This window comes from Momordica charantia (genome assembly GCF_013281855.1).
Source record: "Momordica charantia cultivar OHB3-1 chromosome 9 unlocalized genomic scaffold, Mcharantia_2.0 BLBB01000009.1, whole genome shotgun sequence".
Taxonomy (NCBI): Eukaryota; Viridiplantae; Streptophyta; class Magnoliopsida; order Cucurbitales; family Cucurbitaceae; genus Momordica; species Momordica charantia.
Genome location: NW_028275167.1, coordinates 20,942,171 through 20,966,914, shown reverse-complemented (window position 1 = coordinate 20,966,914; position 24,744 = coordinate 20,942,171). Strand labels below are relative to the sequence as shown.

The 24,744-nt window shown below is 35.4% G+C and overlaps 2 protein-coding genes across 4 annotated transcripts in view; one reads left to right on the top strand and one right to left on the bottom strand.

Annotated features, from left to right (window-relative positions):
• Positions 1–8,535: 8,535 nt before the first annotated feature.
• On the top strand, positions 8,536–19,595 carry LOC111022313 (ribosomal RNA-processing 7 protein). Its single transcript, XM_022299486.2, has 9 exons — positions 8,536–8,720; positions 9,132–9,207; positions 9,568–9,684; positions 17,002–17,076; positions 17,184–17,324; positions 17,409–17,549; positions 17,788–17,885; positions 18,377–18,587; positions 19,338–19,595. Exons 2-9 carry the CDS (start codon positions 9,138–9,140, stop codon positions 19,421–19,423), a joined length of 939 nt encoding a protein of 312 aa, XP_022155178.1. The 5' UTR covers positions 8,536–8,720; positions 9,132–9,137; the 3' UTR covers positions 19,424–19,595.
• A 2,560-nt stretch (positions 19,596–22,155) lies between these two features.
• Positions 22,156–24,744, bottom strand: part of LOC111022323 (RING/U-box superfamily protein) — a 29,154-nt gene continuing 26,565 nt past the window's right edge. For 2 of the 3 annotated variants that reach the window (XR_015787116.1, XR_015787117.1), the window contains 2 exons: positions 24,467–24,550; positions 24,329–24,382 (listed from right to left, as the gene is read on the bottom strand). Coding sequence is in view for 1 of the 3 variants with exons in the window: in XM_088117163.1 (XP_087973289.1) it covers positions 22,613–22,745; positions 24,312–24,382; positions 24,467–24,550 (288 nt within the window). In the remaining 2 variants the exon portion in view is untranslated. Of the gene's footprint in view, positions 22,746–24,311; positions 24,383–24,466; positions 24,551–24,744 lie in introns of those variants that run through there. The other variant, XM_088117163.1, reaches the window with a different exon arrangement.

The following is a 24,744-nucleotide window of genomic DNA, read 5'->3' as shown; positions in this document are numbered from 1 at the left end:
CATACACCACCAACATCGCACACCCTTCTAACAACTATTGCTGGTTTCCGTAGTCCATTTTTCGATCAAGCCTGTGGTCGTCGGACCTTGTGTACCATCTATTTGAATTAATGGCCTACTGTAGTTGACCCCTTCAATTGTAAGATCGAAGGACCAAAAAACACGACCAAAATGTGAGGGTATCAAATCCCATCAACTTGAGTTCCTGCGTTGTAATATACTGCAGCATTCAACCAATAAAGAAGTTCCTCATATGATTTCTCCCAATCACCAAAAACTTTAACTAGTGTTTTTCTCTTAGCTTGTCACACACGTTTATAGTTCACATTATATCTAAAATCTTTTTTGATAGTTTCTTGCAGTGCAGCTGTAGATGTACTAGGATCACGTTGTATAATATTTTGAATTTCGTTACAGATTAAATCTGAATCCAGTTGTGCGTGATCCTGTGTGACCTCTGAATATAAACATGAATTAAGTTTCTCAAGTATGGTGATTTCAAACATTCCGTGGGTTTTACGTCTACTAGCACGAAGTCACCACTTGCAACTTTCATTCTATTGTTTGCATTTCACATACCAAATATCTTGGTTTGATTCTGCCACAGTAATTTGGCTATGTTGTGCAACACGATATTTTTTTACTGTAAGTTGTACATTTTTTTTTGTCACAAACTTCCTACCTTTATATATCACTTGAATAATTTTCTACAAACATTAACCCTTCCGCCAACGTTGACCTTCTTCACATATAGAATCAATTGACTCAAAATCTATTTGTGTGAATATATTTAAAGGTATTTCTTCGTTTTGACGTACATGAGGATTGTTTGTTGGGACATTCATGCATAATTTCATTCCAAACAACTCATCGACTTCAGCTTCAATATCAGTAACTCCATCATTTCCAAGTTCAATTACCACGATATTATCATTAGATAATGACATATTTGGTCAACTTGATTTATGAGTCTAAATCTTTAACCTAGAACTGTACAAAATAGTTAAAAACTAAATAATTAAAAACTAATAATACAAAAACATGATAATTATCAAAACTATCCACTACAAAAGAATAAAAATACTACTTAGCACACTACTAACAAAGAAAAATCCACAAATCCAAATAAATAAAAAATACTCAACTTTTTGTACAACCAATAAATAACATAAAATAGTACAAACAATGATAAAAAAATATAACTTTAAAAAAAGTCATACAAAAAAAGTCCAAAAAATCCAACACTTTCCTGAACAATATTAAAAAATCAAATAGGTAAATAACATGCTACTCTTACAAAATATTACAAAAAACAAATACTATATTACAAAAGAGGAAAAAAAATAGCAAGCAATAATATTGTGGGAAAAAAAAGAAAGAAGATGCAAACCGGAGTTGGCGAGCGGCGGTATTGGCGGTAGCAGCTTGCGGTAGCAGGTGGGAGGGCGACGGTGGCCTGGAAGAGCGACGAAGGCGACAGCGCGGCGGGCGGGAGATGGAGACGGTGCTGACCTTGAGAGAGAAAAGAAAAGATGTAGGGTTTGAGTGGGGTGAGGGGTCGAAAATGAGAGGGGTGGGGATAAAATAAACCAGGAAATCGTGTACATTGTACACGAATTTCATGAAATCGTGTACAATGTATACGATTTAAAGAAATCTTGTGCAACGCACACGATTTCTGAGCGCTCGCGTGGCTCCTACTGCACAGGTGGAGCCACACGGCACAATGGACGCGAGTCTCCTAAAATCGTATCCATTAGACACGATTTAGCTACTATACACTTGGAATTAGTTTCAGAGCTTTTTTTCCATTATTAATAAACAAAGTCCAAGAAAGTCATGTTACTCAGACTTTAACGAGAAAATAAAAAGAATCAGCTTCTTTTTTTGTTTAAAAAATACCTTTTTTAGTTCTTAATTTATAAAATCAACAAATCTTTTGACAAAATCTAACTTTTTAACTTAATTTAAAATTTTACCTTAAAAGACCAATTAAAATAAGCATTAGTTTTTCTAACCAAAATAATTAAAATAAAAAACTAACTAGAATAAAGGAAGATATAAAATAATAATAGTAAAATAAAAATAAAATTGAGCAGGACCAAATACGATTCTACACACTAACCCGACAGTGATTCATAATTATATTCGGATGAATTTGGTTTGTTGATTGTTCGAATTGAGATTTGGGATGAGTTTGTCTCTTCCACCGAGTGTGAAGGTCCGAGATTGAAAAAGGAGATCGAGATTGAAGGTGGAGATCGAAGATTGCAGGTCTGAGATTGAGATTAAAAGGGTTGAGAAGGGGGAGATGAAGGGTTTCAAGTTTGAGTTTGAGATTGAAGGGGGGAGAAGGGGAGATCGAGATTGAAAAAATAGGAGGGAGAGAGAAAAAGGATTGAGATTAGAGAAATGTGAATTTATTTTTAAACATGAGGGTATTTTAGTATTTACATAGGTGCCAAAATTTTAAGAGGGTAAAAAAATTGTTGAAGGGTCATAAAACCTAAAATTTAGTAAATGGGTAAAAAATCCAATAAAAAAATTATAAGGGTAAAAAATACCAATTTTTCCAGTACTTTGACTTTGATTCATTTTGGTCTATGTTGTACTTTCAAAATGTTTTTTTTTTATAAGAAACAGAATATTTAAACAAAAAGAAGAGAACAGTCTACATCCAAAGGCTGAGAAGGCCCTCCTTTAGAGAGTTACCACATTACAACTTGTCAATCATGGGAAACCAAAGCTAGACTGTAATTACAAAGGAATCTCCTCTGAGCAAGGTAGCATAGTAATTTGTACGTTTTCACAAAAGAAATATAAAAAAACGAGAGAAGTATCATTGAAAATTCTTTGATTCTTTTCCTTCCAAATACTCAAGAACAAGCTCTACCATCAAAAGCTCCAAAGGACATTGGCGTTTCTTTTAAGAGAACTGCCCTGAACAATTTTAAGAAGCCAATCATCAACCAACCGAGAAAGACAACCTGAGAGGCTGCATTTCCCTCATAAAAAAGGACTAGCACCTTGAAGCAAAGGTGCAATGGAGGAACAGGTGATCAATAGTATCCTCATTCCTAAGGCTTGGAGAACAAGCCGAAGGGGATAACACCCAATTTTGAAGTTTTTTCTGCAAATTTTCATGTGTATTTATGTTCCAGTATGCAATGCTCCATAAGAAAACTTCTTAGGTAAGAAAATTTCCAAATCAAGTTTATAAGAGGGGACTTTAGAGAAAGGGTAACTCCGTTGATTCGAGGAAAATGTACTTATTGGTAAAACGTTTCTCACTTCCCAAGGCCTACTCAACCTTGTCTTCCCCCGACCCCGTCTAATGGAATTTAGAAACTCCACAAATCACATCGAATTATTGAGCTCTCTTTCAAGAATTCCTCTTCTAAAACCCAAACTCTAATCACATTGCTCACTATTCCAGCACTCTGCCACAATACTGTCTTTCTTGGTTGAGATTCCGTACAAATCTTGAAATTGGGTTTTCAAAAGGAATGTTTCCCAATCAATTATCCTTCCAAAATTTGATTCTATGCCCATTTCGGACCTTGAAAGATAAAAACTTCATAAAACAAGGACTCAGCTTAGCAATTCCCACTCATGGCCTCCCCTTAGAAGTCCCTTTAGGAGGAGGGAGCCAACAAAGGGATTCCCTACCATAGATACTTGAAACAACATGCTTCCATAAATGATTTTCATCTTGGATGAATCTTCACACCCATTTTTGGAGAATGGCGTGATTCCTCTATTTGTAGGCTCCAAGCCCTAACTCATCGTAAACCTTTGGCAAAGATGTTCGATCCCAACTCACCAAGTGACGTTGGGGATTGCAACTGTGTTCATTCGAGAAGAAATTTCTGACAATCCTCTCCATTTCCGTGATTGCTTTGTTTGGGGCTTTGAAAATTGAAAGCGTAAAAGTTAATGCTATTAAAAACATAGAGAGCCAGAGTAAGTAGTCCCCCTTTTGAGAGCATAATAAGGTTTCTTCAATTTTCAAGCTTAGTCCCAAACTTATCTACAATGTGATCCCAAAAGGATGCCTTTATGTAATTACCTCAGTCACTCCCAAATAATTAATTGAAAGAGACTCTAATTTACATTCAAAGGTAGAGACATGTATAAAAGCATATCCCTTTCAATATTAATTCCAACCAACCTCGTCTTCTCCAGATTTAAGGAGAGACTTGCCCCCATCAAACAGAGATTTAGGAAGGTACACCACCTATCTAAATTATCGTCATGATTATGATAGAAAATAATTGTATCATCTGCATACTGGAGGTGAGTGACCAAAACATCATTACGGTCTATCAAAGAGTTTCTTAGGAGTCTCTTTTCACAAGAGAGGTGAATGGACCGACTAAGAGAATCACCAATAATAGTAAATGGGAAAAGGAGTTTCCTTGTCTAATCCCCCTTCTCGCATGAATCTTCCCCCTCGGCTTACCATTTACAAGAATGAAGACGTTTATTGAAGACAACCTTTACTCCATGTTCTCCATCTCTTGCCAAAGCCTTTGTACTCCAAAATGGCATCCAAATAGTTCCAATCAACCTTATCGTAGGCTTTCTCAAGATCAAGCTTTATCAAGAAACATTTATTTTTCCTTTCTTTCCAATCTCCCACTACCTCCGAAGCAACCATAATAGCATCAATAATCTCTCTCCCCTCAACAAAAGTAGACATCATATCATCAATGATTAAAGAAATAACTTTTTAAATCTATTCCCAACCCCTTTGAGATAATTTTATAAAGGGAAATGATCAAACTAATAGGTCTATACTCACTTACTCTATAGGCCCTTAGCTTCTTCGTAATGAAGCAAATATATGTCTCATTTGTCCTATTGTTAACGATACCATTAAAAAAAAAAAAGAATCTAGAACACCTCTACTGTTGCTTCAAGATTTTTCGAGTTTTTTTAAAAAACTCGTTCATCATGCAATCTGGATCCAGAGACTTCAAGTTTTCCAAGCTCTAAATTGCTTTCAAGATTTCTCTCTTTAAAGGGACCACCTACTCCACTAATCACTAAGGGGCCCAATTAATACCCTCCAAAGTGAATCTCAAACCATATCTAGTATCATAGATGTTTTCAAAGAATGACACTCCACTTTAATATCAACATCATTAGTGAGCAAATTGCCATAGTTGTCCCGATTAAGGAAATATAGGTGTTGTTTTTCTAGTCGAAGTCCATTGGTGGAAGAAATTGGTATTCTCATCCTCTTACATAAGCCACTACTGCTACCATTTCTAGTACCAAAGCTTAAACTCTTTAAACACCATCTTCAAAACTAAATTCTCACGACTTTGCTTTCACTATTCAACTCCGAACTTAGAAGGCTCCTCTCCTCGGCCTTATCTATTGCATCAATTTGCATTTTACACTACTTTTTTTTGTCACAATCAACTCTACCAATACTTCTTTATTCCACTTGATCAAGTGACCTTTGAGAATTTTTAAACGCTCCATAAATGTGTAACCCAACCATTTCCAAAGGAGAAGCCTCCTCCCACCACTGCTTGATGTTGTTTAGGAAGGCAGGGTGCTCCATCCACATATTCTCAAATTGGAAAAGTGTTGTTATGAGTGTCAAAACAGAGCAAAAGGGGAAAATGGTCAGAAGTTGGTCTAGAAAGTGCATTGAGAGAGACATCTTTAAAAGCCAAATCAAAATGTTTATTTTCAGTAATTTCAACTTTTGTTATTTTAATCTCTATACCTTCCAAACGTGCTTTTTTATTATTGTACTTTTTTTTAAATGACCATTTTGGTTTTTAATAGCAAAATTTTAACACGAGATATGTCTGTTCAATACATATTCGATTATAAATTAAAACTCTTTTGATATAAATTTATGGTTATATTTCAATAAATTTATTGCATGAAATATCACGTTAAAATTTTGATCAAAATAAAGGGTAACAACAAATATAGCTAAGTAATTTCAAAAAATGGCCAAACAACTTTTAGTTTTGAAAAATGACCAATGTAAAAATAGGAAAATCTCTGCTGATTTTATAGGTACGAAATTACCCATCCATGATTTTTAAACGAATATATTATTTGTCCTTTTTTTTATAGGAGAATCATATCTATATTTTTTTTTCTAATGAACAGTTCAAATATTTTGATAATCTTACTTGTATTTTTGAATTCAAATATTTTTCCAAGAGAATTTTACTAACAAACCTAAAAAGAAAAAATATTAATTAAATTAAAATCTAAAACAAAATTTAAAGAAAAAATCATTTTAGAAATAGAAATACCAAAATTTAAACACCAAAATTTAAACAAGAAAATCATTTTAGAAATGAAAATACGAATACCAAAGATGGAAACAAATACAGTAACAAACATGATGAACAAATACGAACAAATACAGTGTAACAAGCATGATGAACAAATACGGTGAACAAATGAACAAATATATGAACGACTGTGAAAAATAAGGTAAACAAATAATGTTTATTTTTGTGACACAATTAATACAAAAAAAAAATCTACCTCAGTAGAAACTCATATGGTTACCCCACTCCACTTATAGCATTTGTCAACCACCTTGTTGTTCCACCGTTGAATCTCTTGCTTCCTTGCTCAATTTCATCCACTCCCCACCCCACTTACAGCTATGTCAGTTCCACATTTGTCTCCCTTGCTTAATTTCGTCCATTCTCTACTTAATTCTCGTTCATTCCTGTTGTCTCCCTCACGATACCCCTTGATCGTGTCTCACTTTGTGTGTTGTCATCTTGAGTTATGGTATATTTCAAATATATATTTAAAAAGTGAGATAAATAGTTTCTAAAATCTAGGAGAGAAAATATAGGAAGGAGAGATAATATAACAAGAAACCGATTTGAAAATGTGAGGAAGGGTATTATTTTGATTTTGAAAATAATAACTAAATAGTAATGGTAAGATGGTCAAAATCAAATCTCTAAAACAGTTGAAAAAATCTGAATGGACATTTTTTATTAACAAAATCTATATGGTCATTTTTCAAAACCAAGTGATACTCCAAAATAAATGAGATAAAAATGATAATGAGTGGACCAAAATGACCACTTTTTAAAAGTATAGTGACCAAAATGGATGTTTCAAAGATATGAAAAGTATAAAAATGATCATATGCCGACTCGACTATGATAATGGTTCGAACCGAATAGAGGGGTTTTCAGTTCGGTTCTCAGTCTTGGGAAATTGAGATTTTTGTCCCTTATCTTAATTCAATTTGGATTTTTGACCCCCTTTCTAAAATCTCTTATTCATAACCATTCTCTTTTAATTTTTTGACATATTTTCATTATTTGATTTTGTAAAATTACTAAAATATCCTCATTATTCAAAAAAGTAAATTTCTTCACATTTATTCCATCCACCAATGTCTCACCATAAAACTGACAATAATTAATTACAAACCTAAAAAATATAACTTTTAAACTTGAAAAATCAATTACGAATAGAAAAAAATTTAACTCGAGTAGTTAATTATAAATTTAATATGAAAAAATGTATTTAAAAAAGGTGAAATTACATCATGAAATATTAAATATTTAATCATTTAATATGGAAAATCGAATTTACTTAATTACATCACAAGATTTGTCCGTATTTAACTAAAAAAAGCAAGATTCTATAAATCGTGGCTAATATTACATTAAATACCCGAGATTTAATTGACAAAAAGTGGGCGAGGAATAAGGAAGGAATGAAACAAGTAAAAAAGGAAAAAAAAAGGGGTTGGAAAGCGTGGATCCCAGCCGGGATTGCACAATCGTGGATCGGGTCTTCAATCCAGGTCCGAGATTGTTCTATCCCAAGTCGAGATTGTTCTATCCCGAATGCAATCCCAGCTCGGGATACACGCTTTCGAGCTTTTTTTTCTTCTTCCTTCCTTCCTCATTCATCGTAAAATTAAAATTTGTCTTTCCTCTTAAAAAAAATTAGAGAGATGATTTTGGGGAGTCGATGAGATGAATTTTGATTTAAAAAAAAGTTGAGAATTTGGTGGATATGTTCGATATGTATTTTTTTAATGGGTAATTGAAAAAAAAATTGAGTTTTATTTTCTTTTTCATCAATTAAAAAATCAGAAAACCTTAAAGAAGTTTTTTAAGGAGGGTAAGATGGGAGATGAAAGGGGAGAGAAACGAAAGAAAAAAAAATTTAATTTATGTGGATTCTGTTTATTTATGAGAAGATTTCTAATGGTTTCGGTTGGTGGTTCTCAACTAATAATTGATTATTAAATTAAAATGTTATATTTTTTTTATATTAGATTCAAATTAAAAAGAAATCGTGAGATTTAAAGGGAGAGATTGGGGTTGAATTTTAATTAAAAAAATAGATATTTTGATAATTTAACAAAAACAGGAAGTAGAAAAGAATCACAAATTATAAGGTAAAATGTCACAGATTAAGGTTTTTCAAAACAGGTCACGAATCCGAAATAATTAATTGGAGGGGCATAGATCCCAATTTCGTCAGTCTTGAGCCAACAAAACAGGTGGGTTTTGTATCCGGGTCGGGTATAACATTGCGCGGTTTTGTTTTCCTCCCTACTGCGCCGTTCTCCCTCCTTTTTCTTTTCTTTTTTTTTTCAGAGGCGCCGGTTTTTCTGTCTCTCTCTCTCGGCACAGGCGGCGGCGGCGACCAGACGTTTAATCAAAACTGGTTTGATAAGTTGATTACTCAAGGTCAGTTTTTCTGGTTTTGTTTTTGTTTTTACTGATTACAGAAGTTTTTAAGACACCCCAAAGAAGAAACTCCAATGAGCAAAATAAGGGGTTTGGCGATTGATTCTGAGCTTCCAAGTCGTTGTTCTTCAAGGCCTAAAAAACACAGCTCAAATTGAAAGTAAACAAACCTCAGGTTTTTATGAAAATAACTGTGTAGCTATAAGACCATTAAAAATTATGCATTTTTTTCTCTCTCTTTCTCGAACTATAACAATGAGGTTTGTGGATTTTGGTTGAAATCAACTTCCAAGTAAACGATCAGTTCTACGCTATTTAACCCATTCAGGGTTTTTGAAGCCCTACAAATCCAATGTAGTTTCTTTTATAAAAAACTTAATTGATTCTCTTGGTTGTGTTCCTGGCGCACAGAGTGAGATGGATAGACGGATGAAGAGGCGCGACAAAAAGCTTCGCGAGAGTAACACTGAACCTGCGGTTGAAAAGGGTTCGTTTTTCCTTGCTATCTTGTTTATTATATGCTTATTTTCTCAGTACTCCTTCCGTATCTTGGAACGGACAAACACAAAAAGTAAAGATCATCTTCTTATGGACTCCATTAACATCTTAAACTTCTAAGTGTTTCTTCCTTCCTTCGGCATGGGATGTCTTGTTTGTCCCATTTCTAGTGTTTACCCCAGTGCGTAGTGGGTTTGGCTATTTAATCCTCTCATGCTCTGTTTCCATTCATATCCACTGATTGCCAGAGTGTTTTGTTTTTGTTTTTGTCTTTTTTTTCCCCTCAAGAACAAAGGGGTTCCATATGATTGGTTTTCTCTTATAATTATTGCTTTCTTTGTTCTTTCAGCTAGTATAGCCATTGAAGTTGACAAAGAAAAGAAGCGGAAAAAGTCATCAAAGAGGAGGCTTCAACAAACGCCTTTCGACAAGACTGATCAACTCAATGGTTCAGTAGCACAGAACGGTATGTCAACTTCCTAAGTTTAGTATTGCAACTCTTTAGGTCTTTGTGAAAATAAAATACCAGTTACTTCATTCTAGGTCTTCTGATAGCATGCTTTAACTTATAGGGTGCTTCGAGGGGTATTTTGTTTCTTTGACATACGCACATGACATTGCTTGTGGAGGTGGTTAAGGGATTGTTTTCTTTTTCTGTGCTTTTTAATATCTTTCATCGTTAGTTGGGTTTCTAGGGTCTATGGACCTTTGAGATATAGCTAGAAAGGCTTTTTGGGAAGAATTTTGAAGTTATTTTTGGCTTCTTCTGGTCTGGTTCGAGTTTGGTTGGGGATTTCATTGTGCCTAGGTACCTTGTAGTAGATATAGTGAGTGAGGTTGGCTTTTCTAGGAGCTTAATAGGTTTATTCTCTCTCTTTTTTTTTTCTTCTTCTTCTTTTTTTTTTTTGATAAGAAACACTGATAGGTATATAGACCGAAGCCCAAAAGAGCAAGAGACAGCCTAATGGCGGAGGGTATAGGAAACCCTTCCCAAAGAACTATACAATCGTAGTTTTCCAATCTTGCAGGATCGAAACAAGGCTATAGTTACAAAAAAATCTTCTTGTGGATAGAAGCCCACGAAGAAGCCGTATGCTTGATATTAAAAAAAAAAAGAATCTAAAGAAGCAATTTTATCCTCGAAAATTCTACTGTTTCTTTTCCTCCATAGAAGCCAAAGTACCACCCTTGTTAATCTCTTGGACCCTCCTCTTGTTAATAGCTGATTTACATGGTCTAGCTTGTGCATGAGGGTGGTGTGCCATAGGTTAGATAGGTTCTTTTTGTCAGGGTGGATGAATGAGTTGAAAGAGGTGGCAATCTTGGGGCGTTAGAGTCACTTTTCTTTTGAGGATTGGCCTATTTTTTGGGTATAGGTCCTACTCCGTGGGTTCACCCTTCTAGATTTGTAAATTTGTGTCTCTCTCATACCTCCAAGTCATCTTTCCTTTTCTAGGTGGGGGTGTCAATGTTCTGTTAGGGAGTGCGAGTGTTTCTAATTTATGTGAAAGTTGTCATCTGAAGTTGGTTTACAAAGTTAGGAATATTGATGTCTTTTAGGATTTTAAGTTCAAGAAATAGGAGTTGTCTGAGAGAAGCAAGAGGTGTTGGATATCTTGGATGAGGTTGGAGCTCTTAGTGAGGACAGAAGTTGAGTTAAGTCAAGAGGTGTTCTAACACTTTTTTTTTTATTTATATATTTATTTTTCACATAGAGGGGACAAATAAATCTTGTTTTCTCCACTTTCCTTTATTCCCTGCTCATTTGTGTTGGGCTGTTTGCAGAAGGGTGTCCTATTTTGGCCAAAATAAGCAGGCACAGATAGTTCACATGAATACGACATGACACAGATACGGTGACAATGTTAATTTCCAAAAAAGTAGGACATGGAACAGGGGCGTTATTATTATTTTTTTAATAAAAAGAATATGTGTGCGTATGTTTTGACATATTAATATTTAATTTGGAAAGATGGTGTAATAGAACTTTTTCAGCAAAATCAGCCTTCTCCCTCACTTCTCCTTTGGCAAGGGTTAGATTTCCTACGATAAATTCAATCTAAATTTGGAACTTCAAAATTCTTAAAAATGTCAAAATTTTTCTTTAGTCCGTGATAGAAGCATGAATACAGCGGATAGGCTCCAAGGGCGTTTCCCACACTGGTACCTTGCCACTTCTATGTTCGTTTTGTGTTCCTCAAATTAGGAGTTTTTGGACCATATTTTCCATCATTTGCTCTTTTGCTCAGTATGTGTGGTCTTTCGTTCTTTTGGAGTTTGGCTTTTCTATTTGTATTTCCCATAGAATTGATGACTGGATTGTGGAAGTTTTTGGAGGCACTTTCAGTTGTGTAGTTAAAGCACTTTCCGTTGTTCCTTCTTAGGAGGGTTGTTGGACAGGGGACTCCCCTTTGCCTCTTTATAACATCTTTTCTTTTAAGTTTGCCTTAGTGGCTTCTACCTCCTTTTTCCTGTGGAATCCATATTGTATGCTGTATGCATTTTTTTTTAGCATCCTTTGTTTGATAAAGAAGCCTATGATGTTTCTTTTTTGCTCTCTTTGTTGGTTGGCTTCTGTCTTTGCTTGGCTAGGGATGTTCATTTGTGGACCCACAATCCTTTGGGGGACTTTTTTTGTAGTTCGTTTCTCTCTTCTTTGTGGCTCTACTTCCCTCGCACCCACTTTGTTCTCCTTGCTTTTGAAAGGTTAGAATCCTTAAAAGAGGTCAAAATTTTCACCTGCCAAGTCCTACTCCTACTCGGGAGGGTTAACAACTCTATTAAGAAGTTGTCTTATTTGCTCTTCGCACCTTGGTGGTGCATTTGTTTCTTGAGTATATGAGCATGTTTTATGGGATGTCTATTTGCAAGTTTGATTTCGAATAGTTATGTTAAGACTTTTGGGTAGCAATGGGCTCCCAGCAGATCATGCTAAGAGACATTTTTTAGCCCAGCCGTTCAAGACTGGGGACGCTTTAGTGTGTTGGATTGCTTGTTTCCTTATGAAACATTTGGCTTGAGAGGGGTAGGATAACTCTTTTTATTTTTGTTAAGAAACAATTTCATTGATGGATGAAATTACAAAGAGAGGGGCGAACCCACAAAAAAACCAAAGGAGTTACAGAAAGCTTCTCCAATTGGATAATAAAGAGCTCAAACTATAAGAATGAAAATAGTGTGTTGATCTACACCAAGACATATCATGAAAAGTAATATTATCAAAAAGGGTGATGAAAGGCATATTTTTGTCTAGGAATAGTCGATGGTTCCTTTCATTCCAAAAAATCCAAAGAAAAGCTCGAATGAAGTGCTTCCACGTAATCTCTTTAGCTTTTTTGAAAGGGTGACCCACAAGAACTAATGACAGCAAATCTTGTATGTCAAAAGGGAGGGTGGTAGTCCAGTCAAATGCATGAAGAATCAAATTCCAAAAGTTCATGGCCAAGGAGCATGTGTGAAAAAGGTGGGAAGGCGATTCCCCCTCTTTTTTGCATAGAATACACCAATGTGGTGAGAGAACCATGAAGGGTAATCTTCGTTGAAGCTTATCTGAGGTGTTGATGCCCCTGTGAGCAAGCTCCCATATGAAGAACTTGGTTTTTTTGGGGCAGTTGTCTTTCCAAATGGCTTTGGCAAGAGTTGAGTGCAAGAGAGATCTCTTTGGAGCTGTAGAGACTAAGGTTGGAGAGAATCCATTGTTCTATATTCTCATTATTAAAGTCTATATATATAGACAAATATACAAGGTTGACCTAATCCTATAAGGAGAAGGTAAATGACAAATTAATATTAATACAAGAATATAAAATATACTAATCTATATACTCTAACACTCCCCCTCAAGTTGATGCATATATGTTAATCATGCCCAACTTGTTAGACAAATAATCTATTCAACTTGTGTTTTGTGATTTTTTTTTTATATCATTGGGATCACCTCAGAAGTTACGATTGATTTCTTCTCGGCCATAACAAACAAACAAACTTATTTGAACAAAACGACAAAACCAGACCAAACCAAATCTAACCAAAATCGGTATAAATCAACCAAACCGAATCAGAATGTGACGAACCAGACCAAACCGAACTTGAATCGGATGAACCAAACCACTTGAAACCAAACCGGTTGAACTGGACCACTTGAACCGGATCAGGTGTTTTCTGAAACCAGAAACCCTAAGTGCTACCCCACGACAACCCGAGGGGCGAAGGCGACGGGTGGCAACTGGCGGTGACGAAAGCACACGGTGACGGCGTTTGGCGGCGAGATGAAACCTACGAACAACAATCGGAAAATAGCTGGCAAATCAGCAAATGGCAGCGGTGATCGGCGGCGGCAGCGGTGGTGGTCGGCGGCGGTGATTTGTGTTGGATAGCAATGAACAAAACCCTAAGGCACAAAACCCTAACGGACACAAAACCCTAACGGGCATCAAAATCCTAACGGGCATCAAAACCCTAACGGGCACAAAACCCCTAACGGGTACAAAACCCTAACGGGCATCAAAACCCTAATGGGCACAAAACCCTAATGGGCACAAAACCCTAATGGGCAAGAAACCTAGAGCTCTGATACCATGTAGAGACTAAGGTTGGAGAGAATCCAATGTTCTATATTCTCATTATTAAAGTCTATATATATAGACAAATATACAAGGTTGACCTAATCCTATAAGGAGAAGGTAAATGACAAATTAATATTAATACAAGAATATAAAATATACTAATCTATATACTCTAACAGGAGCCATGTCAGTGAGAAGAGTCTTGATGGAAAAAGATCCATTCCTATCTAAAGGCCAAACCCATGAGTCTTCACCTTCGTGGAGAAAGGTGGAATCCAGATGATGGGATTGAGTTGCCCAATCTGTAATTTCCTCTTCCTTTAAAAAACGTCTGTAGCCTATGTCCCAGAAATTGAGGATGGGGTTCCAAATTTCTTTGACAGATGCTGTTTTCCGAAGAGATAGGGAGAAGAGGCGGGGGAAGGTTGAGGCCAATGGGGAATCAAACAGCCAAGGATCATGCCAGACAGAAGTAGATGCTCCATTTCTCACCTTGGAGGATATTATGTCAAATATGAGATGCCTCTGCTTGTAGATATTCCTACAAGGGCCACGGGCCAGCAATATGGATTTTGATCCAGGTTTGGTGTTGAAAGCTTCAGCTGTATATTTTGCCACAATGACTCTTTTCCAAAGGGCATGTTTTTCAATTCTAAAGCGCCAAATCCATTTTGCAAGGAGAGCACGATTCTTCTTTTGCAAGCAATGTAGACCGAGACCTCCTTGTTCAGTAGGACTCAAGACTTTCTCCCATTTGACAAGGTGCATCGATGATGAATCATTACCCCCCCCCCCCCCCCCCCCCAAGAAAGTTTCTGTGAAGCTTCTCAATGTCTTTAGCAACCCTGTTAGGCATGGCAAAAAGAGAGAGATAGTAAGTAGGAAGGTTAGAAAAGGTAGCTTGGATCAGTGTGTGTCGACCCCCTTTTGAGATGAAGGAGTGTTGCCACGAATGAAGTCGCCTTTCAATTTTCTCAATAACAAGGGCCCAAAAAGCAACAGTGTTAGGAGATGCATTAAGAGGGAGACCCAAGTATGAATTTGGCCAATATCCAACCTTACAACCATATGAAGCAGCAATAGTGTTGAGCCGATCCTCTTCGATATTAAGGCCAAGAATCTCCGATTTGGTAAAGTTTATGTTTAAACCCGACGCGTCCTCGAAGGTCTTAATAATCTAAAAAAGATTATTGATGGCTTTATCCTCATCAATGGAGAAGAGAAGAGTGTCATCGGCAAATTGGAGGTGGTGGATATGAAGAAGTTCGGTTCCCAAAGAGAAGCCCTTTATTAATCCCGAATTAGCAGCTTGAGTGAGGAGACGACTAAGACAATCAACCACTAAAATGAAAAGAAAAGGTGAGAGAGGATCACCTTGCCTAAGGCCCCGAGATGCTTGGATTTTACCTCTTGGTCTCCCATTGATGATGATAGAGAAATTGGTATTTGATATGCATCCTTTAATCCATTTTCTCCATGTAGATCCAAAACCTTTTGCACAAAGGATATCATCGAGGAATTCCCAATCCACTTTGTCAAAAGCCTTCTCTATATCAAGTTTGATAATCACCCCTCTTTGCTTCTTCCGCTTCCATTCTTCTACAATTTCATTGGCAATGAGAGAAGCATCAAGGATTTGTCGTCCTTCAACAAAAGCTGATCGTTGTTCCGAGATGGTGGATGGGAGGACCTTTTTAATTCTTGAAGAAAGCACTCGGGCCACAATTTTGTAGAGACAAGTGGTGAGGCTAATGGGCCTATAGTCCCCCACAGTGCAAGCATCAGATTTCTTTGGGATAAGATAGATGTATGTTTCATTGAGACTTGCATTGATGACACCATTTCTAAAAAAATCTTGGAACACTCTCATTGCTTGAGAATGTTCCAAAACTTTTTAAAAAATTTCAGCAGTGTATCCATCTGGGCCTGGAGATTTGTTGGTGCCAAGATCATGAACAGCCAGCCACACTGTCTTTGATGTGAATCAATTGGATCCCAAGATAGGGAGGGAGGAAGGGTTCTGCAACCTGATCTTTTTTTGTAGAGATCTGTATAAAAAGAAAGAAACTCGTTAACTATATCAGATTCGGAAAAAAGGCTAGTTCCATGACGAGAGAGGATTTCCCTTATGGAGCATTTATGTTTCCTCGCAGCAACAATACGATGGAAGAACTTTGTGCTAATGTCTCCTTTCTGCCATTTGCTTTTGCATTTTTGTCTCCACAGAATTTCTTCATTAGTGGCCAATGACAGGAGTTGGGATTTTATAGTAGATCTCTGTAATCGATGAGCATCAAGGAATGGCCCTGTTTCCTCCATATTGTCCAAGATGCTCAGCTCCGTTAGAAGTTGATTCTGTTGAGATTTGATGCAGCCAAAGGTGTTCTTATTTCACTCTTTGATGACAAGCTTGAGAGTTTTCAATTTTTGAATGAATCCATGCCCTGGCCATCCACGAAGGGGAGTGTTCTTCCACCAATATTCAAAGAGAGGGGAGAAGCTGTGGTGGGTTAGCCACACGTTCTCAAACCTAAATGGGAAGGGACCCCATTTTTCAGCACCGAAAGAAAGAATAGGATATTGGTCTGATGTCGGTCGACAAAGTCGTTTGACTCCCAAAGGTCAGAATTTGTCCATGATCGCATTAGTCACTAGAAAACGGTCAATGAGAGAATGGGAAGCAGATTCACGGAAGTTGGACCAAGTAAACAAAGCATTCTGATGAGGGATGTCTAGCAAATTCGCTGATGCAATAAAAGAGTTGAAAAGGCGCATACTCCTAGTAGATGAGCCTCCGCTAGATTTTTCATGGGACCAATGGGTGAAATTGAAATCTCCACCTATAATCCAGTTGTCAATACAAAGGTGCTGGAGATCAGAGAGTTCTACTCCTAGAGGGAATGATCCTGGTTTACCTCTCTTTGGGTTTATGTAACCAATGTAGTTTTTTTCCCCCTTATTCTCATTTTCAGAGCCTTTTTTCTAAGTTTCTGTTGTTCAGTTAGTTTCTCACGTACATAGCTCCTTGTTTTGTGTTTTCTTAAATAATTTTTTATTGCCCTTTTTTTCAATGGAAGCTTGCTTATTAAAAAAAAAAAAATGAACTCCTAGTGGTCTTTGAATTTTCTCACCTGCCTTTTCAGTCTTGTTTTCCCTATTTTTTTCTGTCCCTATCATATATTTTATTAACTTCTTTAACTTGCATCCTGCGATTTAAGGCTTAAGTGTAGTCCAGGCAGATTCCAATCAATTTGATGTGGAGGGAGAAGATGCTAAAAAGCCCAGGAAAGCTGGTACTTAAGACTGCCTCAACTTCTTTTGCTGCTGTCAGTTAATGTTACTGTTGCTGTACTCACTATCTTGGGAGTCAATAAAACATAACTGAAAATTTTATTTGCAGATAAATTAAAGAGAGACCGGAAAAATAAAAAGAACCGCAAATCCTCGAAAGATTGTGAAGACTCGTTAGGAAATGAAAGAGCTATGCAGCTGGAAGCTTATCAGCCCTCTGAAGACAATGGTGCATTTTTAGATGTAAAATGTATGTGTGTAGTTTTATTGATATATATTCTACTGCTTGAATATTTCTCTTCAACTGATTTACAAACAGAAAATGTTCCTATAGGCAAAAAATCTTTGAAAAAGAAAAGGAAGGAGTCTATTTCTTTGGATGCTAAAAGGTCGATAGAATCGAATGACGATGTTGATCAAAAAGATGTTTATCAAATCTCTTCCGGAGATGATGACACTTCAAAAGGAATGAAAAGTGAGAATTAGCTATTATGCTTCTCAATCTTCCTGGCTTATTGTGAAAATTTGCTCTTGTTCTTTCTTCCTCTTGCGTCAGTTGTAATTACCTTCCTCTCCTGATGGTTGTGAAATGAGCCATTTTGAGTTTTCTTTTAATGATGGACATGGCGATATCACTGTATCATTTATTGTAGTTTAATAAAATACCTCGTTAGATTTTATAAATTTCACATTGAGAACTTCATGATCTACAGAATGGATTACAAAATATCATGAAAGTAGACCGGGCTTGAAGGTACTGCAACAACGTATAGATGATTATATAACCGTGCATGAGGCACAACTTGAACAGGTAATATGCCCCCCTTGAGCAATGACTCAATGAAACTATACATTCTCATTCAACATGTGGCCAGTTTTACCTCTGAAACTGATTTCATGAGTTTTGATCATGTGGTTTGGAGCTATGTATCCATATCCTTTAAGGTGTAACTGTGAGAGTCCTAATAGGGATAGTTTGAGAATAGAATTAGTACTGTAGTTAGGGGCATTATGATAATTAGTTAGGGGTGAGTTTGTTATAAATAGAAGTAGTAGGGAGAGAGGGAAGACATCTTTTGGGAAATAGTTTAAGGTGAAGAGCTTAGCATCGTTATTGGGAGAGAGACAGCTCTCTCGAAAGGCTATTGATATTGTAACGTCATTTTGATATTGCAATATAGTTATATAGTTTTCGTTTTTACTAGTCTGTACCGGCATTAGCTCAGTTGCCTTGGATGATCATAAGCTTTGGATCCTGCCTCAGATGTGTGTGTTTAGCTGTTTCATCTTGATGTTACACAGGAAAAGAAAGAAAGGGAAGCTCAAGCTGCTGAAGGGGGATGGACAGTAGTTGTACATCAGAGGGGGAGGAAAAAGACCACGGATGCTGAAAGCGGGGTTACTGTTGGCTCGGTAGCGCTAAATGCTGTAGAGGATAAACTGTCCAAAAAGAAGCAAAAAGAAGTTGGGCTCGATTTCTATCGATTCCAAAGAAGAGAAGCACAGAGGAATGGTATGATTAGTTATACTCGTAAAATTATTATGGATTTTATTCATATTTTCATATTTAAGCAGCTCATGGGATTACTATTTCTTCTTTTTGGAAAAAAATTTCTTGATTTTGGAAAAATAATTAGTTGAAGTGATGATTGGAATGGGGATTTTGTGTATTGGATTGTGTTTTTGTTCTACTCTTAAGTATGTTGCTTCAAGGATTAATATTTCTTTTGGGAATAGCTGCTATATGGGGGTGTTCATCTCATTGATAAATTTTGGATATTCAAGCACATGAGACACGATATGACACGATACGAATGCATACAAATCTAGGACAAACGCGACAAGGATACGTTTATTAAAATATACCATTTTTTAAGTACATGTCATTTTCATACTAGAAGGAAATTCAAAGTCAATAACTTTATGCATTTTTATACTTAAAAAAATGAGTTCGATGTATTTTGCTCTCAAAATTTATTATTTCGTCGTATATTACTATTTATGTCTATTACTTATAGTTAACAAATGTTCAATACGTGCTTCACAAGTATTGGATCTATATTCACTTTGTACAACTAGTGTGTGACACTTCTATTGAGCTGAACACAAGTGTCTAACACGTGTCCAATAAGTGTTGGAGTGTTCGACGTAGACACGTTACCCAAACTTAAGTGTTGGTACTTAGCTGATATGTTGGGTTACTGATGACATCTTTGTAATGTAAAGAAACAGAAGATTGAAATAATATCTTTATTTGTTGCAGAGGTTCTGATGCTGCAGAGTAAATTTGAGGAAGACAAGAAACGGATACAGCAATTGAGAGCTGCTAGAAAGTTCCGTCCTTATTGAATTCCTTTTCTTCCTTTCTCTTCTTCCCTGCCTCTTACCTTATAGTTAAATGAGAGCCAGCAAATTTCAGATGGCTATGACATTGTTAAAATATACTTTTCATTTTGATTTGTAACAGATTTTATATTTGTATTTTCTTTTGAAATGTAACAATTAATCGTCAGCCTTGGAAGTTCTCTGTTGGATGGGGGTGGGTTTGGTATATCTTTTAATTCAGGTTAAATTATATAAAATATCAGGTTCATTTGAATTACGGTTTCAAAAAGTTTCAATTATAACTCTCGTGGGATGGTCCAAGTGGTCAATGAGGGTCAAATACTTAGAAGGAATGAGTTCAAACTATTGTGGTCACTTATCTTGGATTTAATATTCTACCGGTTTCTTTATCAACCAAATATAGTAGGGTCAGGTGGTTGGATCATGAATAGTTGAGGTATGCGCAAGCTGATCCGGATACACGAGTATCAAAAAAGTAAATTTTTTTTTAATTATATCCCAACTTTTAAAGTTTGTTTAAAAATATCATTTAAAAAAGAAAATGGGGTGTATATGTGTGCATAAGCAGCTTCCTTCCCATTTAATTATGCTGTTAAACTTTTGGATTTATTCTCTTGTTATTTCAAAAGTTTTATTTCGACTTCTCGAAGCAACTATTTTACTTTCTATTAATAAAGATGGAAATGTATTGTGATGATGAGTCGTAAAACTATAGTTTTAATAAAAATCACAAGGTAAACCATCCTATGATAAAGTTGAAGGAGAGGGATATAGAGAGAGTTTTGTGAGAGGAATATGTTACGAGAGAAATTGGGGAAGAGAGGTTTAGACGAAGAAAGATACTGGCCTAAGTTAAGAAATTAAACTATCAAGCAACTCGATTTCTCTAGGTTTAGCTATCTTGAGTTTTTTTTTGTTAGTATTAGTTTTTCTCGAATGGTCGTTAATTTTTGTTAATTGACTGTGGAAGGGAGGTGCCATATTCTATTGTTACCCCTTGAAAGTTTTGTTTCCTTCTAAATATTTTTATTCGTGAGAGGAAAGATATTTTATCTTAACTCCCAAAATTATTTTCTCCAAAAGATGTCATTTTTTAACGTGATTAACCCTTCAATTTTTTTACCGCTCACCGCCATATCAAAGTTTCTTTCATTTTGTTGGGAAAGCTAACAAAAAAAAAAAAGAGTTGTTTTGAACAATTAAGTTGGTTTAAAATGAAACAATTTTTTTTTTTTTATTTTATTATTATTATTTTTTTTTTTTTTGTAAAACAACTCTATGCACATGTATACTTCTATTTTGACAACTCATCACCCAACTCATTGTATTTTCATTTTCTTTTTAATGAAAAAGTTGATAGTATATATATATATATATTCACAATTTTAAATGTTGACGGTAGAATTTAAACTTTCAAAAGAATAAAGACATAATTGAAGCTTAAAGGGTATTTTGTATAGTTTAACCTTTAATGAGCAATCATCTCAAGTGCTTAAACTACAAAAGTATCTATGGATTTAAAATAACTTTTTGGATAATAAATTCTCAAATGTTTATTCAAAAATAGATTTAAAGCAATTTTAGTTTTTAAAAATATTCTTTTATTTGTTACCAAACGTTGTGTATTTTTTAGAAAACACTTTTAGTTATCTTACACCACTTGTAAAACTATACTAAACATATTCTAAATAGTTAAGATAAGCATAATTTTGCAGTAGTTGACATATCTCAAATTAATAGGTTGTTAGTTCGATCCTTCAATCCGACATGTTGTACTAAAAAAAAACACATTCTAAATAAGTAATTTTATCAAAGGTGCTCGTAGAAAAATTGGTTTTTATTTAAAGAATAGTTTTTTCAAAGAGCATCTATCCGATTGTATACCCATCCATATAAATTGAAGATTAAAATATTATTTTAGTTTTGTACTTTGAGACTTGGCTATTGTTGTACTTTCATTAAATTTTAAAATGAGTTCCCGCCATTAGTTTGTAGTTTTTTTTAAAAAAATTAAATTCTCTCTATTAGCTTTCAATATAAAAATTTAAGAAACATATTTACATTGTTCCTTTTCTTAAATAAAAATTATTATTATTATTTTACGAGTTAGATAAAAATTAACTTACAAACAAACGATGAGGACTAATTTTAAGATTTATTATAAATATAGAAACCAAAATAATATTCTAAGTTAAATTGGAATACCAATTACATTTTGAATGTATAAGAATTTTAACTGACCAAAATGTTAACAAGTTGGCATAGAGACTGGGAGTAGTTGGTTTCTTTTGCAGTTGTGCCACAGGGATCATGGTCTAAACTGAAATGTTCTTTTGCACAAACTGTTGTTTCGTGCCTCTCTAGCTCCATGTATACTTTTTTCTCTAATAATCGGTAGTCGGAGTTTTGCTTCCCTATACCCAGGGGTACCAGTACTTGCCAGGGTACCCGCCAGTTTCCTGCCTCTGTAGCTCCATATATACTTTTTTCCTCTAATAATTAGAAGTCGGAATTTTGCTTCCCTATACCTAGGGGTACCTATACCTACCCTAAGATCCAAACCTAAGAGACGTAAAAAGTTTTTGGTATTAAACTCATCCGAACTTGAGAGACCTCTAAACCAGATGATCAAGAGATCTCAAACCTTTGCCAACGGGAGGCTTGATAGCTCCTGCACAATATACACAGAAGCACTTCCAACAGGAAAAAAAATTCTAATTGATCCAGAGAAGCAGTTGAAATATAATAGCAGTAGAATATCACTGAGATTTTCTATTTAAAATATTACACTTCCACCACAGGATTCCAATAAAAAAACTTGATGCTCCAGCTATTCTCTGTCCACAATTCAGTCTCAAATTTGCAAGAAAATTTATCTCACTCATCTCAAGCCTAATGATACATATGTGAGGGTCTGCTTGGGGCCTATATTTTAATGGTGATGCAAGAGGATTAAAAAAAAAAAGAAAGAAGGAAAAAATAAATACACTTTCCAGGATTTTTTTTTTTTTTTTAATTTTTTTTTGTTACAAGCATGTAACAGAAACCTAAGACTAACTAACAGCTGCTGTTTTGATACACAATCTTGATAATAAATATATCACTCTTCCAAACACATCCATAACCTTTTGCTTACCGAAACCGCTTTACTTTGTTGCTCTGAATTAAGCAACCAGAGAAACAAAATCAGTTTTATGAGCTGCTGTGCTGAAGGGGCTGCGAGGGACAGGTATCCTCGTTAGCTGGTGTCGCGTTCAGGATCTTCCTAAGAGAGCGATACTGCAACCGAACATTCTCTCCTGTCCCAATGATCTTTAGCAAGTACCTGAAGGTTAAGGGAGAATATAAATTATAATTGCAATGTCCCCCAACTTCAGATGCAATTGTTCAGTCAACACTCAAGTAATAGATGAATGAAAATTTAACACTACTTAGCTGTAATTAATTTCTAATTACTATAATACAGCTTTTGACCCATGTATTTACCAACTCAAACAAGCACTGGACTGAACATATCCGGCTCCGTATCTTACATTAACCAGCTAACGGTGGGTAAGCAGATAGGCAATGAATATTGAACTTGGATCAATCAACTGATCTTCTCTATTGTGTTCGAAAAACATAAATCATTTATATCTTAGATGAAGCACTTGCACCCATTTGAATATGGATCAAATCAAGATATCTAATAGTTGGACCCAGAGTAAAATTGCCATATTTTCATGCAACATACTGACTCAAGTAGACAACAATGACACCCATGCATTCATAGGCCATATTTGGTAATCATTTTGTTTTTTGTCTTCCGTTTTTAAAAATTAAGCTTATAAACATTACTTCCATCGCTGTATATCTACGTGCTTTTTTTCTTTTGTTATCTACATTTTAGAAACGACTTCAAAGTCTTAAGACAAATTTTGAAAACTAAAAAGAACTCGTTTTTGTTTTTGAAACTTAGCTAAAAACCCAAATGTGTTTTTAAGAATGGTGATAAACATACTAAAATAAATTGTGATGAAACAAACATAATTATTATTATTATTTTTTTTTGATAACTGGAAAGTTGGAGCTTTGATAGGTGTAGAAAAATTATGAAATTATTATCAAAGTAAACTGGACCTTATTGAATAGCAATTAGCATATTTTACTCGTACATTTGTAGAAAAGACAAATACTATTGGACATTGTGGAAAAGAAAATGAGAACAAGCCAATGTCCAAAGAATATGGAGATTAACCTACAAACCCGAAAACATAATGGGAAAACTGATTAGGACCAGATAAAAGGCTACAATGGAGTGACTCAGACATTCAAATGGTCACAACAGAATCATTCAACAAAAACTACAGCCATACCCAGTGTTTCTTATTCACAAACCACACAACAAGCGTGTACATTCAACTAGTACATCGCGTGAAGCAATTTGGAGATGATTGAGGACATTTTATCCTGTACTTCCTTCTCAGAAAAGTTGGAAACTTGTATCCCAATGGAGTATGGGTTTTAGAACCAAAGGCAAAATCAAGGTAATTTTTTCTATGTTGAATTTGGTTATTTTTTTTTGGAATATGAAGAATAATTTTTTAGGATAAGAAATGAGGAAAAGGTGGTCCTTGGTAGAGAATGAATTTTATAGCTGTGTGTGGTCTTCTCTCATGAGAGTGTATCTTTAATTTTTTTTTTTAAGACACCTTAGTGAGCTATCTCGCAGTCTTCTCTGTGAGCTCTTAAGGAAGGGGTGTGCCTAGTCCATGTACCTTTTTTATGTACTGCTTTATTCTTATATTTTTGTATACTTTATCTCTGAAGGAGGGAGGAGGGAGGATGGGTGTTTATGCTATAAAGTCCTACAGAAGTACATGAACTATGACATTGTAGTATGCATACTAACCAGCCATTGAGACACTGGGACGTGATGACTGCTTCCTTCCCGACAAATTTTTCTGGTGTTCTCCTGTTTCCCTAAGATACCAGTATGCTTCTCAAATTATACACTTCATCAAGTGGAATCAAATATAGTCAGCATAAGAACAGAAAGTTGCTCACCTTAATTAAAACCTTTTCATTTACTGTAAAAGGATACTGCACTCCTCGATGGATGCCATCATCAATGGCAATATCACCGTTTTCCTGAAGATAGTTTTACTGGTTCTTTATAAATTGGAAAACCATAACATTAAGCAATGACTTGCATGTAAACACTTGAGGACAACTCATTAAGATTATTTGGAATGCCAAATACACTATGGCTCAAGGAATCATTTTCTTTTCAAGACGCAAATGGACACGTAATTTTAGATTACAATAAAGAACCCAATCAATTG